A 13,363-nucleotide genomic window follows, 5' to 3' on the forward strand; every position below is an offset into this window, starting at 1 on the left:
TTACATGCAAATGTGCAAACAGAGTTTTCCAAAATCTCCACTCTGGCCGAAAAGCATCGTTTTCAGGGGCGAATTCTCCGTTTGCGTCTAAACGGAGGGTGCAAACGATGGTTAATGTGTCCATTTTTAAAAATAACCGGGTAAATATAAATGGGGCTATAAAGTCCCTAAACATACTCCCCAAACAGGTGTTTTCACTTATGGTGTCTGATTAGACCTCCTCTGTGGGCTTTGTGGGTGTGTACAAACTGGATTCAATTGACATCGTCCTCCCACTCCTGTTTGCACCTGCTATCATTGTAATTTATCCATTGAGTTTGATGACATGTAATTCCAAACGTAGCTCCTCCTGTATTCAGCCTAGCCTAGATGTCTAATCGCTTCGTGCCTGAAAACACTGGTGTGGGTGGACAGGGACTTTTAACTATCAAATTACATTTTCAGACTATAAATGACATACAGTATTATTCTGTGCTCAAAAACAGCAAAAAAACACAAAGGCATAGCAAATGGTATCACCATAGCCTTAATGCCTGAACAGGCATGAGGCCAGCTATTAGTTTAATAAGATCAGTAGTAATGTCAGAAGCAGTTGACAGGTTCCTCATATTAAGCATATACATAAATATGCATATTACCATCATCTTTTACATGATGGTAAAAGAAAATCCATATTTATTGTCTGCTCTTTGAATGAGAATGATGTTTTTCTTGCAAAAAATATCTTGCCATGGTAACCATTCCCTCTTAGCAGCATCTTCCATCCTTGAGCTTTTGAAAACATGAGTGGGTGGGAGTGCGGGTTAATTGGGAGTATTTTGGAATTTCAGTGGGCAGCATGATTTTGTTCCAAAACAGATGATGAGACAAATACAGAATTTTGCATGCCAGAAATATTAGCACATGTTACATTTTTTTTGTAGGAAAATATCACTTATTCAAGTTTAACACATCATTTAATATCTTGTGTTGTTGTCTTATGTTCAGGATTTATTTTATGTCGAAGCAGCATGAAAAATTCATGCCTGTTCTCTTGTGTGATCAGTACTTACAAAAGATGTAATTAAACATCTACTTGAACAAGAATTATCACTAAGGACTCAGTACAGTGTGGTATTGCTGGTGTTGCATTTGTACTCTAATAATGTGTGTTGTGTTGTTTGCAGGTTTGGATGCTGACTTGCTGGCTGTCATTCCAGCTTTCTCCAGGCATCCCTCCCTCAAACACCTGATGCTGGGCAAGAACTTCAACATCAAGGGCAGGTACAGACCACATGGGGAACCAGCAATACAGATGGTTATGAGGATGATACTGATGATGAATGTTTTCCCTCTTCTCTCTTTCTCCTCAGGGTGTTAGAGGAAATTCTGCAGAAAGTAGTTCATTTGGTGCAAGAGGAAGAGTGTGTGAGTTGGATTATGTAATATATTGTACACACGCACACACACAAATCCGCTATGGTATTATGCGCTGATACTCGCCTACACATGCCTTCACATGCCACACACATTTTCCTAGCGTGCACAAAAACACACACTTTTCACAGTTTCGCTTCTTGTGTCCTCATTGACGTGCATTTAAGCTTAGTCTCCCAACTCGAGCACACACGAGGTGCAAACATGCACACGAGTCATGATGTCTATGGGCCCGGCAAGTGATTCATTTGGTCTCAGTTTATTCTCAAAGGCTCCTGGGGCTTCCTTTGCTCTCTGCTCTGCAAATCCAGCATGACAAGTAGCTTATTCAATTATTTACCACTGTTGATGGTGATAGCTCAAAACTATGCTCTTGCACTGAGTAGGGACTGATGCATGAGTGCAAACACAGATGGATGTAAATTCTTAAGTTTCACAGAATCACGTAGTGTTTCAGAGATTGGCCAGTAAACAACACAAACATCAAAATCATCTCATGCAGAGCAGTGCACCATACTAACACTCAGTTCAATTAAAATTAATACTTTATTCATCCCTTAAGGGGCAATTTCAGGCGAGTGTATTTGCAAACCGAAGTACACGTAGGACTTGAAGAACTAAAAATACAAATGTGTCAGTGTTAGAAAGAGTTGACATACCCGATGATTAATGGCAGTGGCCAGTCTGTAGTGCATTTGTCTGTCTATATACCATGTCAACCCACTATTTTCTTGTGCTATGGATGTTGACATGTCTAATGGCTCCTGTAGGTGAGTCACACATGGCTGCTGGCATCTAAAGTGAGAAAATGAAAACTGCCAAGAAATTATTACCTTTAGCTCAGTGTAAGAGTGGAAACAGGAAGTCACTGCACTTTATTACACAGCATTGTATTTTATTCATTGTATTTGCGATTAGTAACTTATGTAATGTTTTGGGATTTTTTTGTCAATCGTGAACTTTGTGAAAAAACGTCAATGTTTGCACTTTGGGACTGTTTGGAATTTTTCAATAAGGGTCTTTATTTAAGTCTGGCTTTGTCCAAAGGTTTTTAAAAAAAATCAGCCCACAAGCAACTATAAAGATCACTAAATCACATCTTGTGTGTACACTTAGAGTTCTAACCCAAACACTGAAGTGATGCAACGATAAGTAACGGTTTCCGCCTGTTGAACAGACACTTGAGAATATTTGAGTTTTTCATCTAACTCTCTTGAAGACAGCAACAATGAATAAAGCCTGTTTCATGAAATGTCATGCCATACCTTCAAACCCTGCAAAGACTATGGACTTGGTTATTAAATATTGAGTGCAGCTAAAAATCTCTTGGGTTAGGGGCTAACCCTAACCCATATTAAATACTTTATAAATTCAAAAATGTGATGAGACTAAAGCCTAACCACGTACAAACCAGCGTTAAGTGTAGTACCAAAACGTATAATTAAGGCTCAATGAGGCTCAAAGGCTCATCATTTGTATGTTTTTTTGTTGTTGATTTACACTAAAAGATACCCAATATTTGAATACTGTAATACATCCTGCTACAAGAAGACACAGTTCACTGCAGTTTACAGTAGATGACATTGTCTTGAAGAATTGCTTCTGGTAAAAGACAATGGCCAAAAAAAAGAAATTTGATGAGGAAGTAAGCAGCTGATTATTATGCATTAAATCTCTCTGGGTAAGCAAAAAAACCCCAAAACAATAAGTGATTAAACTGCAGCGTATCCATGCTGCACATAATCCACATAATCACATATTTTATAATCATCCATAATATACTCTAAATTCCCAGGTTCCCAAGAATAAGCCACACCAGTAATCTAACCAGGATACATAGATGATTTTTTTTGCTTTCCTCACTTATCTAAACTTTTCCATCTGCTTACTGTCAAACCCTTGCTCTTTTTGAACTCTCTCACCCTGCATCTTCCAGGCCCTGCAGTCTCTCTCCCTGGCTGACTCAAGGCTTCGCCAACGGGGCACGGTGCTGGTCAACGCCCTGGGCTCCAACGCCTGCCTACGAAAGGTAGACCTGAGCGGCAACGCCCTGGAGGATTCTGGTGCCAAGATGCTCAGCAAGGCTCTGCAGATCAATACAACGCTCAGGTGAGCACCTTAAGTGTGCGTATGCATGTTTTAACAGGCAGGAACGGAGGGATTTCCTTAGCCGATCAGAGGAGAGGGGGAGAGGAAGGAGAGGAGGAGCAAAGCAGGAACGAAAGCGGTTTTAGAGACAGATGAAAGAATAGGGTCAGAGAGAAAATTAACATGTTAGGTATGGTTACAGGAGAGGTTGCTAAGAGGCAGAACAGTGAGTTCAGCGCAGCGCTTCAAGGATGGGTGGAGGGGAGGAAAGGGAGAGAAACCTTGCAAGGAGATAAGAAGGTAAGACTGAATAGTGAGAAGTCGGAGGGATGGCGAAGCGAATCCTTGGGAGGGAGGGAGGGAGAGAGGGAGGGAAAACGGGGGATAAGGTATAGAAAGGAATGGCCTTCAGGCATACATGTATTGTATAACATCAGTGAGGAAAAATATAGGACTCAGTGAAGAAATATTGATGTTTTTTGAGGTTTGTCGGGGGTGGAGGAATGGAAAGGAATAGATGAAAAAAAGACAAGCAGAGAGAGTGAGGAAAAAAGGAGGGCAGAAGACAGATGGAAGTCTTAGGATGAGGGAATGGTGTGATATGGATAGGAGAGAGAGAGAGAGGGAGGATGTTGCGGAGGGGACTAGAGAGCGAGACCACCCGATGAGCGAGATTTGGATTTTTTACTTTTGAATTTCTAGGACAGAGATGTGTTTGGGGAAAGCGGAGATGGAGATGGAGGAGGAGGAGGAAGACGGATAAAAGGGAAGAGGGTCTGAAATTGTTGTATAAATGATGTAGCGAAAAAAAATCGAAAACAGGAGTTCGACAGTGTGGAGTGTAGGTGGTGAATCTGCACTGTGAAATAACAGAAGCTCATTAGCCGCATGGCAGTTGTTCATGCATTCCTAATTGCGTGATATGGCTGCAGTGTATGCATGTAGCGAATGAAAGTCCTGACAAATGTCTCGTCAAACCCTTCTGTGATGTGTTTATGGAGCTGCATGGTCAGATAAGTACTGTAACAGTGATACTATGCCCCGCATATGTGTGTGTGTGTGTGTGTGTGTAGATGCGGTTGTGTCAAAAGCTTTAGAAAGGCGACTGATCATCTTCTTCCTCCTCTGTGCCTGTCTCCCCCTATTTCCCGCTGTTTTGATCCCTCTTCAGGAGTGTGACGTGGGACCGCAACAACACCACGGCCACGGGCTTCCAAGACGTGGCGAGAGCACTGGAGCAGTAAGATGAACACAACACATGCCAAAAAAAAATCCTTTTTTTGAAGAGGGCTTGCACACATGAAACCGGATCAGTTACACACACACACACATACACGTATGAAAGGCAGATAACCATCTCTGAGCCTCAGTGTACAGTGTTTACTATTACACAGCGTTTCATCAGTCCTCTGACGTAGGTGCCAGTCAAACTGTTATTTTTTCCCCAGTATGTTTGAGTGTCAAATTTATGTTGATGTGTGTACACAGGCTTGTTTTAATATTGGTAAATTTGACACAAAAAAGTGCTCTGTTTGTTCCTATTAACGTCACACTTCTTCTCAGTGATGATTGCAGAAGTAATCTCACTTTTTTCTTCTTTCACTTTTTAGCAACTTCACCCTCCAGTACATGCCCCTCCCCCTCAGCGATGTCACCCAGGCGTATCGCAGCGCCCCGGAGAAGATCGACCAAGCCCTGGCCAAGGTGAGAGGAGGCAGACTGTTCTTTCACTTTTATCCACATCACCTCATAAACACGCAGGTGGTGAATAACAGCATTACCTGACAATTAAGGTCGGACTGAATCCCAGGTTTGATGAATGACTTTCATTTGCTCGTGCATAAGAAATTATGAGATTTTTATAGATTGCTTTGTTGTTGGCATGGAAACCCTGCAATCTGATGTATGCCATACAGGTTTACATGTAAGGCTGTATGCATAAATTTACCATACTGCTACAGTTTGTGTCATTTAATACCAGAGTCAGTCTCTTTGAGTTTATAGCAGGGATCAGTAACCTTTTTAGATATGTAACCCTTTTTTAATTAGTGTGCCATGTCAACATTAAGGTGGTGTTATGACATCATGTCAAAATTAAAATTACATTTTTTTTAATTAAAATGTTTTTTCTCTTAATTTTATTTAAATGGGCAGTGCGCAATAGAGCATTAACCCTGTATAAAACAAGGAGAGTTTCATTGCACCGGGTTTTAACAGGTTTCTTTTTTCTACCCGTTGTTCCTGGGCAGTTAGATGTAACATTCAAAATGTCCAATGGCTCTATAATATTATTCCATCCATCTAGGCAATTAACATTTTTTCTCCCATAATCAGGACATTATAATTATATATGAGCACAATACAAGAATGCTACTATCCTTATGAAAACATCCACATCTGAGTTGAAATTATTAACCCTACCAACCTTCCATCAGTCTTGTTCATCAGCAATAACCATGACATAGTTGTTTTTTTACCTCATTTCAGCATACTGCTGTCAGAGATATTCCCTGATTTATAAAGTGTTGCAATGGCAGCAATTGTCAAAAGAGTGCAAATTAAGTGTAAAAAACAGAAATATGAGAACTATAAAAGAGTTGCTGCCATCCTTAATGAAAACATTCACATCTGAGAGGGAGAAAAAGGAGATGGGGACAAAGAGCTCTATTATGCAAGCCTGCCTGCTACATAAACAGATGCCTACCAGTCAGTGTAAACCCTGACCCTGCTTTTCTTTGCCGAGCTCCATTATCTAGGGGTCTTACTTGGTCACTTTATCTTGCACACAAGCTTCAAAGTCGTCAGTTGTCAAATGACTGTGGGAGAGGCTGAGCATTAGTTCAGGTACAAGAACATTTGCTCACAGAGATATGTCGATGCAAAGACTGTCAGCAAAGCCAGTGTAATATGCCTGAGGCAGCTGAACTTCTCCGCTAGAGATATCTAGCAGGTTAGCTCTGTGATCATGCCCTGATGTGGCTTACAGATGTTTCTGAAGGTCAACAAACTTTGTCACCCACACTGTTGACCTCTTCAGCTCAATTGCTGTATTAACATGTCCTGAGTATCCAGCCAGTCTGTCAGAGATAAATCCAATTCATGTTCATGTCAAATCTATCAGCTTTGATCATGAAAGAGTACAAGGGTTCATACTTTTTGTGAACTCACATATTTTAGTGGTACTGATGCTGTGCAGAATGAAAAACTCCCTTAAGTATCTAAAGTAGCAGATAGGAGGTAGCAATGTTGGCTTTCCAACAAAAGCCATCCATGTGTGGGAACATGTCCAAAAGGTTTACCCTGCACCTTGCAGTTGGAGATAGAGCTTGTTTCCGTGACAAACATGAGTTTCACAACCCACTTCTCGTCTTCATGTTCTGGATAATCTTAGCTGTTTTCAGCCAAGAAGGCCTTTTTATGGCATCAAAGTAGCTGACAGACTGCTCCAAAACTTTTCCACAGCATAGCCAGCTAACTGTTGAGTGGAGAGGGATATGTTTTTATGAGCAGTGACTGGAACTGTCGGGGTGTCAGAGCTGATCGCTTAGCTACGAAGTTAAGAGCCTTCAACACTGTACCCATGACCTCATTAAGATCTGAATTTGACATCTCTGCACAGGTTTTTTTTTGGTGTATTATGCAGTGGAGTTTCATGATGGGGTTGACCGACTTGTTCCTCAATGTGACCACTCTCCTCTTGTTTCCCAACCGTGGCAGGGGGACTATCTGTTGACACTGCAAAAGTCTTGCTAATGTCGATTCCTTGCTCCTATAGGAACTTCGGCTATGTCCTCACCTTTTGTTCTTTCAGGCTTTGGGTTTAAACAGCAGAACTCCTCCCTTAAAGTCATATCACAGTATCTCGCAACGACTACCAAACATGGTATGTCATTCACATCCATCTTCTCATCAAGTGTAATGCTTAATACCGTGGCTTCTTTCAAAGCAACTGTCTGCTGCGCTATGATTTCAGCCACTTTTCCGTCCACCTTTCAAAGCTTCTGCCGTTGTTTGGTAAGCCACCATCTTTCAGCTACAGAGGAAAGTGTCCTCAATATATTTTGCATCAGTAAATGGGTGTTCCACCTTTCGTAATACGATGAGCAATGTGATAGCTTGCTTCGGTAGCATGATTTTTAGCAGTGGCAAAGACATTGAGGGTGTTTTTTTGCTTCACATACCTGGACATGGCACGTTTGATGGATTCATCCTAAGTTTTCCTGTTTTTGGCACTTAACCCTTGACATTTGGCAAACTTTTTCAAAACAAAGTACACACAGCACGGTCCTTCTAAACCATAAAACCCAACTTTTCTATCCAGGGGGGTTGAAATGCCCAAATCTTTACTTTAGTTTAGTTTTTTTAGATAAAAAGAAAACTAAAAACTAACCCAAACCATCTCACTCCTCATGCCTAAATCTAACCAACCTAACCAATGAAGGTATCCAGTACTAGCCAATTACAAGTAGAGTGGGATGGATCTTCGTTTAATGCGGGTGGAAAGAAAAATCAGCCAAACTACTGTAAATGACAGGGTGCACCACTGCCAAAGGCTGTGAAGGAGGTAATTTGGCATGCGGATGAGAGGACACTTCAACATTTCCAAAAAAGTTAATGCAGAGCTCCATCTGTCTGCTGTGACCTCTCTCCTCTGCGTGTGTGTAGCTCAGTCTGGCATAATTTCTTAAAAAAATGACCTAAATCACTTTTCAAGTAAATTTGCCAAACATTACCCAGAGCAAGCTTTTCAAATGTGAGTATTTACTGCTTTACTTCATCTCATGAAAGTCAATTGGGTATCTTTGGGATTTGGGACATTTGTGGACGTCACCTTGTACTTTAGGATACTGCTATGGATGTTTTTCCACTCTTTTCTGACATTTATTAGACCAAGCAATTATTTAATCAAGTCAAAAAAAAGTTTGTTGCCTCCACAAATAAATTGCAAGACTTGTGTTCACTGCTTCTGCTAGTGCTTATTGTAAAATGTTTAGTTTAATTGTGGTTCCTTGGTGTAACAAGAGGATAAGTCTTTGTTAAAGACGTTTCATTGACATTTTTATTTGAATCCATTGGCCACTGAAGAGCCCCCTTATCTATGCATATATCAGATGGTGGTTAGATGTCTAAACAGATGATTTGTTTGCATATAGCCAATCAGAATTTTGTATTTTAAGTCACAGTGGTAACCATCACTTTTCTCTTATTGGCCTTTGTGACATTCACTAACAACCTATGACGCAGGCACAGACTGTGTGCAAACATTAGTTTTTAAACAGCACTGTCTGCCCCCCCTCCCCACCCCCCCTTTCTGTCACCTTCATTTGTTGCATAAACAAATGTCCACACGAGAAAGGAAACACTGGCTAACATCGTTAGGCGGGAGCGACGGCTAATTAGCTCATCAACTGTTGAACAGCTTTAAAGCTCGCCTCTGTCATTTCACATACAGATTGGCGTGCTCACGTTTCCTCGACACTGCTGCTGCTCGCCGGAGTAAATGCTGTCTGTCACTTAGTTGGCTTGTAAGCTGCAGTTAACGGAGCAAGACTGTTTACATTACATGTCAAACCCTGCTTCCCTGCCGGCTCGGCTCTCACTCAATCACACACAAACATCTCGCCTCGCCAGAAGCTCGGAGGCTAAAGGAGACTTTCTGATACATCTCCAGAAAAAAAAAATCTATATTCTATTTGAATATCAGTGTAGCATAATTTTTTCACTGGAGGTGCCACTAGCCTAATGAATCATTTATGGCTCTTATTGAGTATGCCTGATGATTTTACTGTAGTTGAAGGTTTTTGTTTGTCTGTGATGCTCCCAAGTCTTGTCCTTGAGGGATGCTTGATTCCATCTTTCTTTACATAAGATGATTAAGGAGTGAACGCTTCCACCTGCTGAGTCAAGAAAATAAATCAAAGGCTTCCAGTTTATTTCTGGGGATCAAAACTGTCTCTCCAGTCACCTTATTACCATGCAAATGGACTTGTCTCCTGTCTTCTGCACACTGTGCTTTGTAAACACCTGTCATCTCCACTCCTCTCCCTCCTTGTTTGTTTTTTCCTCTGTGCGTGTGTGTGTGTATGTGTGTGTGAGACAGATCCAGCGTGCCCTGCTTAGGAATAACCAGACTCAGCGTTTCTCTCAGAAGCAGGCTCTCAGGCTGCATCAAGGCCTCGTCACCAGCACTGCCGAACAGGTATGAGCCTGTTTAAGTGTGTTTGTATTTGTGCACATGATTCTAAACATGCCAAGATTTTTAGTTTCACAGTATTGTCTTGGTTTTTTATTTTTTTTATTTTTTGTCTGATTGTGTACTTCCATTCTCTTGTCTGTGTGTGTGTGTGTGTGTAGGTGATGGAGCGTCTGTGTGTGCGGGTGCAGCAGCAGGTGTGTGTCCTTAAAGGTAGTGAGGAAGGAGAGGAGGTGCAGACGGCAAAACAAATTCTCAAAGAGGCCAGGAACTCGAGAGCTGTGAGTGAACTCCTACATTATAATGTGCGCGTGTTTGTTTGTGTGACATTAAAACTAGAAAGGGATTTATTATTTTTTGTTTCTTTGCATATTTAACCCAATCATGAAAAGTAAATGAATGAATACAAATAATTAATCCTTTTAAGGTAAGGTAAGGTAAACTTGACACAACAGTAGCCTTGTAATGGTGAAGTGATAAAAAATCAAAATAAAATAAAATACTATGTATTTATATAAATCTGCAATATATATAAATTCCTTATACTATATAGAAGTTTGCAGTGTTCCTTGGATTAAACAGTAAGTAAAGCCTGAGTCTTATTAGTGGGAGTGGGAAGTGCTGGGAGCTGTACTGTACTATGTTGTAGTACAATTTTGAGGTACTTTTCCTTCTACTTTATGCTCCTCTACATTTTTTAATTCATATTTTGCACATTCATTTTTTTTAATAGATAGACAAGAGGATTTAATAGGTACACAAAGACAATCACATTCAAACAAATGTGTTTACCCACATATAGTCAGCTATACATAAATTCAAATCCCCAATATGCATCAGCAGAAATTGGGGATCCTCTTCACAATAAACAAATGCTTGTGTAGGAGGCTAAACACATAGAACACTAAATACAAACAAGCAATGACATTTCAGTGAGAAATAATGTAAAGCAAGTGTTCTGCTGGAGGAGGCGGCAGCGTAGGCAGAAATCACAGTGTGGGTGGGCTCACTAAAATCAGGTGGGCCTTGCCGATGCAAAGCTAATCATACTTAAAAGGTTCTGAAACGCATATATAAACCAAAATAGGCCATTACAACTATACTTGGCTGAATGCACCACAGTTAAATCATACAAGCCTTATACATCATCAGAGGTAATGTGAAAGGCAGCAAGATGTAGATTAACAGCATCGTATAACCTGACGCAGTGACTTCATATTCACACATATACATAGCTGACAGCTACAGCGTCATAAATGAAGCATATGGATAAGTATACACCCGCACAAACATGCTAAACACATACAGCTGTCCCCTGGTCTTTAGTCTGAAACTTGTCCCTGAAAGTAGGCTATGTCAGATACACACACACACACACACACACACACACACACACACACACACACACACACACACACACACACACACACACACACACACAAAGGTGGGAGAGGCAGCAACATAAGCATTAAATCCAGCTCCAAACCAAATAAAAACTACACCCAATAAACATTACCAGTGAAAATGACAGGGCTAGACAACAGGGCTCGGTGTTGAACACTCAAATTATTTCACTACAGTCCAATGCTCCACTCAATTCTCTTTAAAAGGAGAGCAGAGTTCAACCTGTATGTCATCACTGATACCCTGATGCTAGTTTTTATCCCACTGACAGAAAAAGAGTCTCTCAACAGTACAGCTTACTATGAATAGGGTAGCGAGGGCCTGGGGGTGACGATTCATTTTGGAAAATGTGTCACAGGACAATGTGTCAAAGCACCTCAACAAGTGATAGAAAGGCCCTGTCTACTGTGACCTTTCTTTTAGCTGCTGTACAAACACTTCATGTTCTGCATCTTATACAGAGATGGAGAAGTTTGTGCTGGCTGGCTGTATTAATGCCTTGTCACCAAAGATGTTTGACCAAGGCAAGCAAGCAGCTAGCTAACAGGAAATGGGGCTTCTGTTCCTCTGTGTAATGTGTGGGCTAGACTGAGTGGAAGAGGAGTGTGCTGCCACTCAAAAAACTGACCTAACATTATCATATGGCAAACAAGAAGTAAGAAACAAGAATAATTAGATTTTTACTAGTTGCATAGTCAGATACAGAGTGCAAAGTCGGCGGGCCTGGGAGAATGGGCCTGGGAGGATGGACACAGCTGGAGAGATTTTTCACAGTTCTTTTTAATGCCTTATGAATAAAAATACTGCATACATGAAAATAAATGATTAGAAAGTAGTTCATGAAATACATGATTTTCTTATAAAATGATGATTTTGTTAAACTAACCAACAGTATATCATCTAGGCAAAATTAGCTCCAACCTCAGCCTGCTGCAACATCAAATTCTGCTTATAATGCATCAATAATAATCCAATAATATAATACATAAAAGACATATAGTGATATAACATATAATGAGAGTAGACATTCTGCGTAATGAGTACTACTTTTACTTTTCATATTGAACCTCCTCTCTCCCCTGTCCTCCTATTTATGTGTGTATTAGTTGTATCCGTCCCTGTGTGAGCTGGCCCACGTGTTGTCAGTGGACGGCCCCGTCAAACAGCGACTGGACAATCTAGCTGGGGAACTGGCGAAAGCTGCCGACAAGGAACTGCAGGTAGGCCGTGCTGGAATCGCCAGAAACAGCCATTCCCTGATGCATCCATATTTTGAACAGTGGTGGAGCTCTGGACTAGTTGCATTTAAATTGCCCATTAATAGCGTGTGGCTGTGTGTGCGTGTGTGTGTGTGTGTGTGCGTGGCTGTGTGTGTGTGTGTGTGTGTGTGTGTGTGTGTGTGTGTGTGGCTGTGTGTGTGTGTGTGTGGTGCAGGTATGCTGACTTCAAAAGAAACGCAGCATTTAAATTCCGAAGGAAAGAACAGTTTAATGTTTTTTATATAGTTCCGTTCTCTTCCCATCGGGATTCAGGAGCACAATGCAGTCGAATGATGAAAAAAAAGAAAAAAATCGGCACACCCTGAGGAGGAATACGGGATACCTTCTGTTGAATTTAAACTTACTTTTTAATTTACATATCTGTTTGTGCTTTTCAGTGTTGTTGGTATGCACAAGGCTGCATTTCTAATTTGCAAAGGTCAAGATCCATGAAATTGCCAAAAATATCAACAGGGGAATTTCCACATTTATGCCTTCATGATTAAATGTGCAACTTTATTGGAAACCTTTCTGAAAGAGTTAAAGATCTGAATGAAGGTACTGAATAGATGATATGAATTGTTACCACAGCATAGCATAAATAAAAGATGGCAACAGGTCAAAGTAAAGGTGCTTGATGAAAATTTAAGAGTGCAGACGAAAACACAGGCAACGTGTAATTAAACATGAATGGATTCACATTGGAAACATGAATGTGAATATACTGAGAATGTGTGTAAGGTGTGATCTGTTGTGTCTAGTGTAGTGATGCATGTCTCGGTGTGTTCCTGTCCAGGTGGTAGTGGACTCCATGGTATCTCTGTGCCGTGAGTTGTGTCCGATGTCCAGCTCAGCTGCCGAGAGACTCAGCCCGCCCCTGTCGTCCATCTCCGAGCAAGTTTCGATCCCTCGCTCGGCCATCCGCAACGCCCTGATGGAGAGAGCAGCTGAGGATATCAATAGAGCCCTGGAGTAAGAGAGAGAGCTGGTTAAAAATGATCAA

The 13,363-nt window shown here is 41.0% G+C and overlaps 1 protein-coding gene across 1 annotated transcript in view; it reads left to right on the top strand.

The window, feature by feature from the left end:
- The window catches only part of carmil3 (capping protein regulator and myosin 1 linker 3), a 95,780-nt gene that overhangs the window by 52,974 nt on the left and 29,443 nt on the right, over window positions 1-13,363 (top strand). The window contains exons 19-27 of the mRNA XM_053330646.1: window positions 1,167-1,263; window positions 1,353-1,407; window positions 3,353-3,525; window positions 4,676-4,744; window positions 5,115-5,208; window positions 9,605-9,703; window positions 9,859-9,978; window positions 12,208-12,321; window positions 13,157-13,332. Coding sequence (XP_053186621.1) covers window positions 1,167-1,263; window positions 1,353-1,407; window positions 3,353-3,525; window positions 4,676-4,744; window positions 5,115-5,208; window positions 9,605-9,703; window positions 9,859-9,978; window positions 12,208-12,321; window positions 13,157-13,332 — 997 coding nt within the window. The remainder of the gene's footprint in view (window positions 1-1,166; window positions 1,264-1,352; window positions 1,408-3,352; window positions 3,526-4,675; window positions 4,745-5,114; window positions 5,209-9,604; window positions 9,704-9,858; window positions 9,979-12,207; window positions 12,322-13,156; window positions 13,333-13,363) is intronic.

Source organism: Scomber japonicus, chromosome 12 (assembly GCF_027409825.1).
Source record: "Scomber japonicus isolate fScoJap1 chromosome 12, fScoJap1.pri, whole genome shotgun sequence".
Classification (NCBI taxonomy): Eukaryota; Metazoa; Chordata; class Actinopteri; order Scombriformes; family Scombridae; genus Scomber; species Scomber japonicus.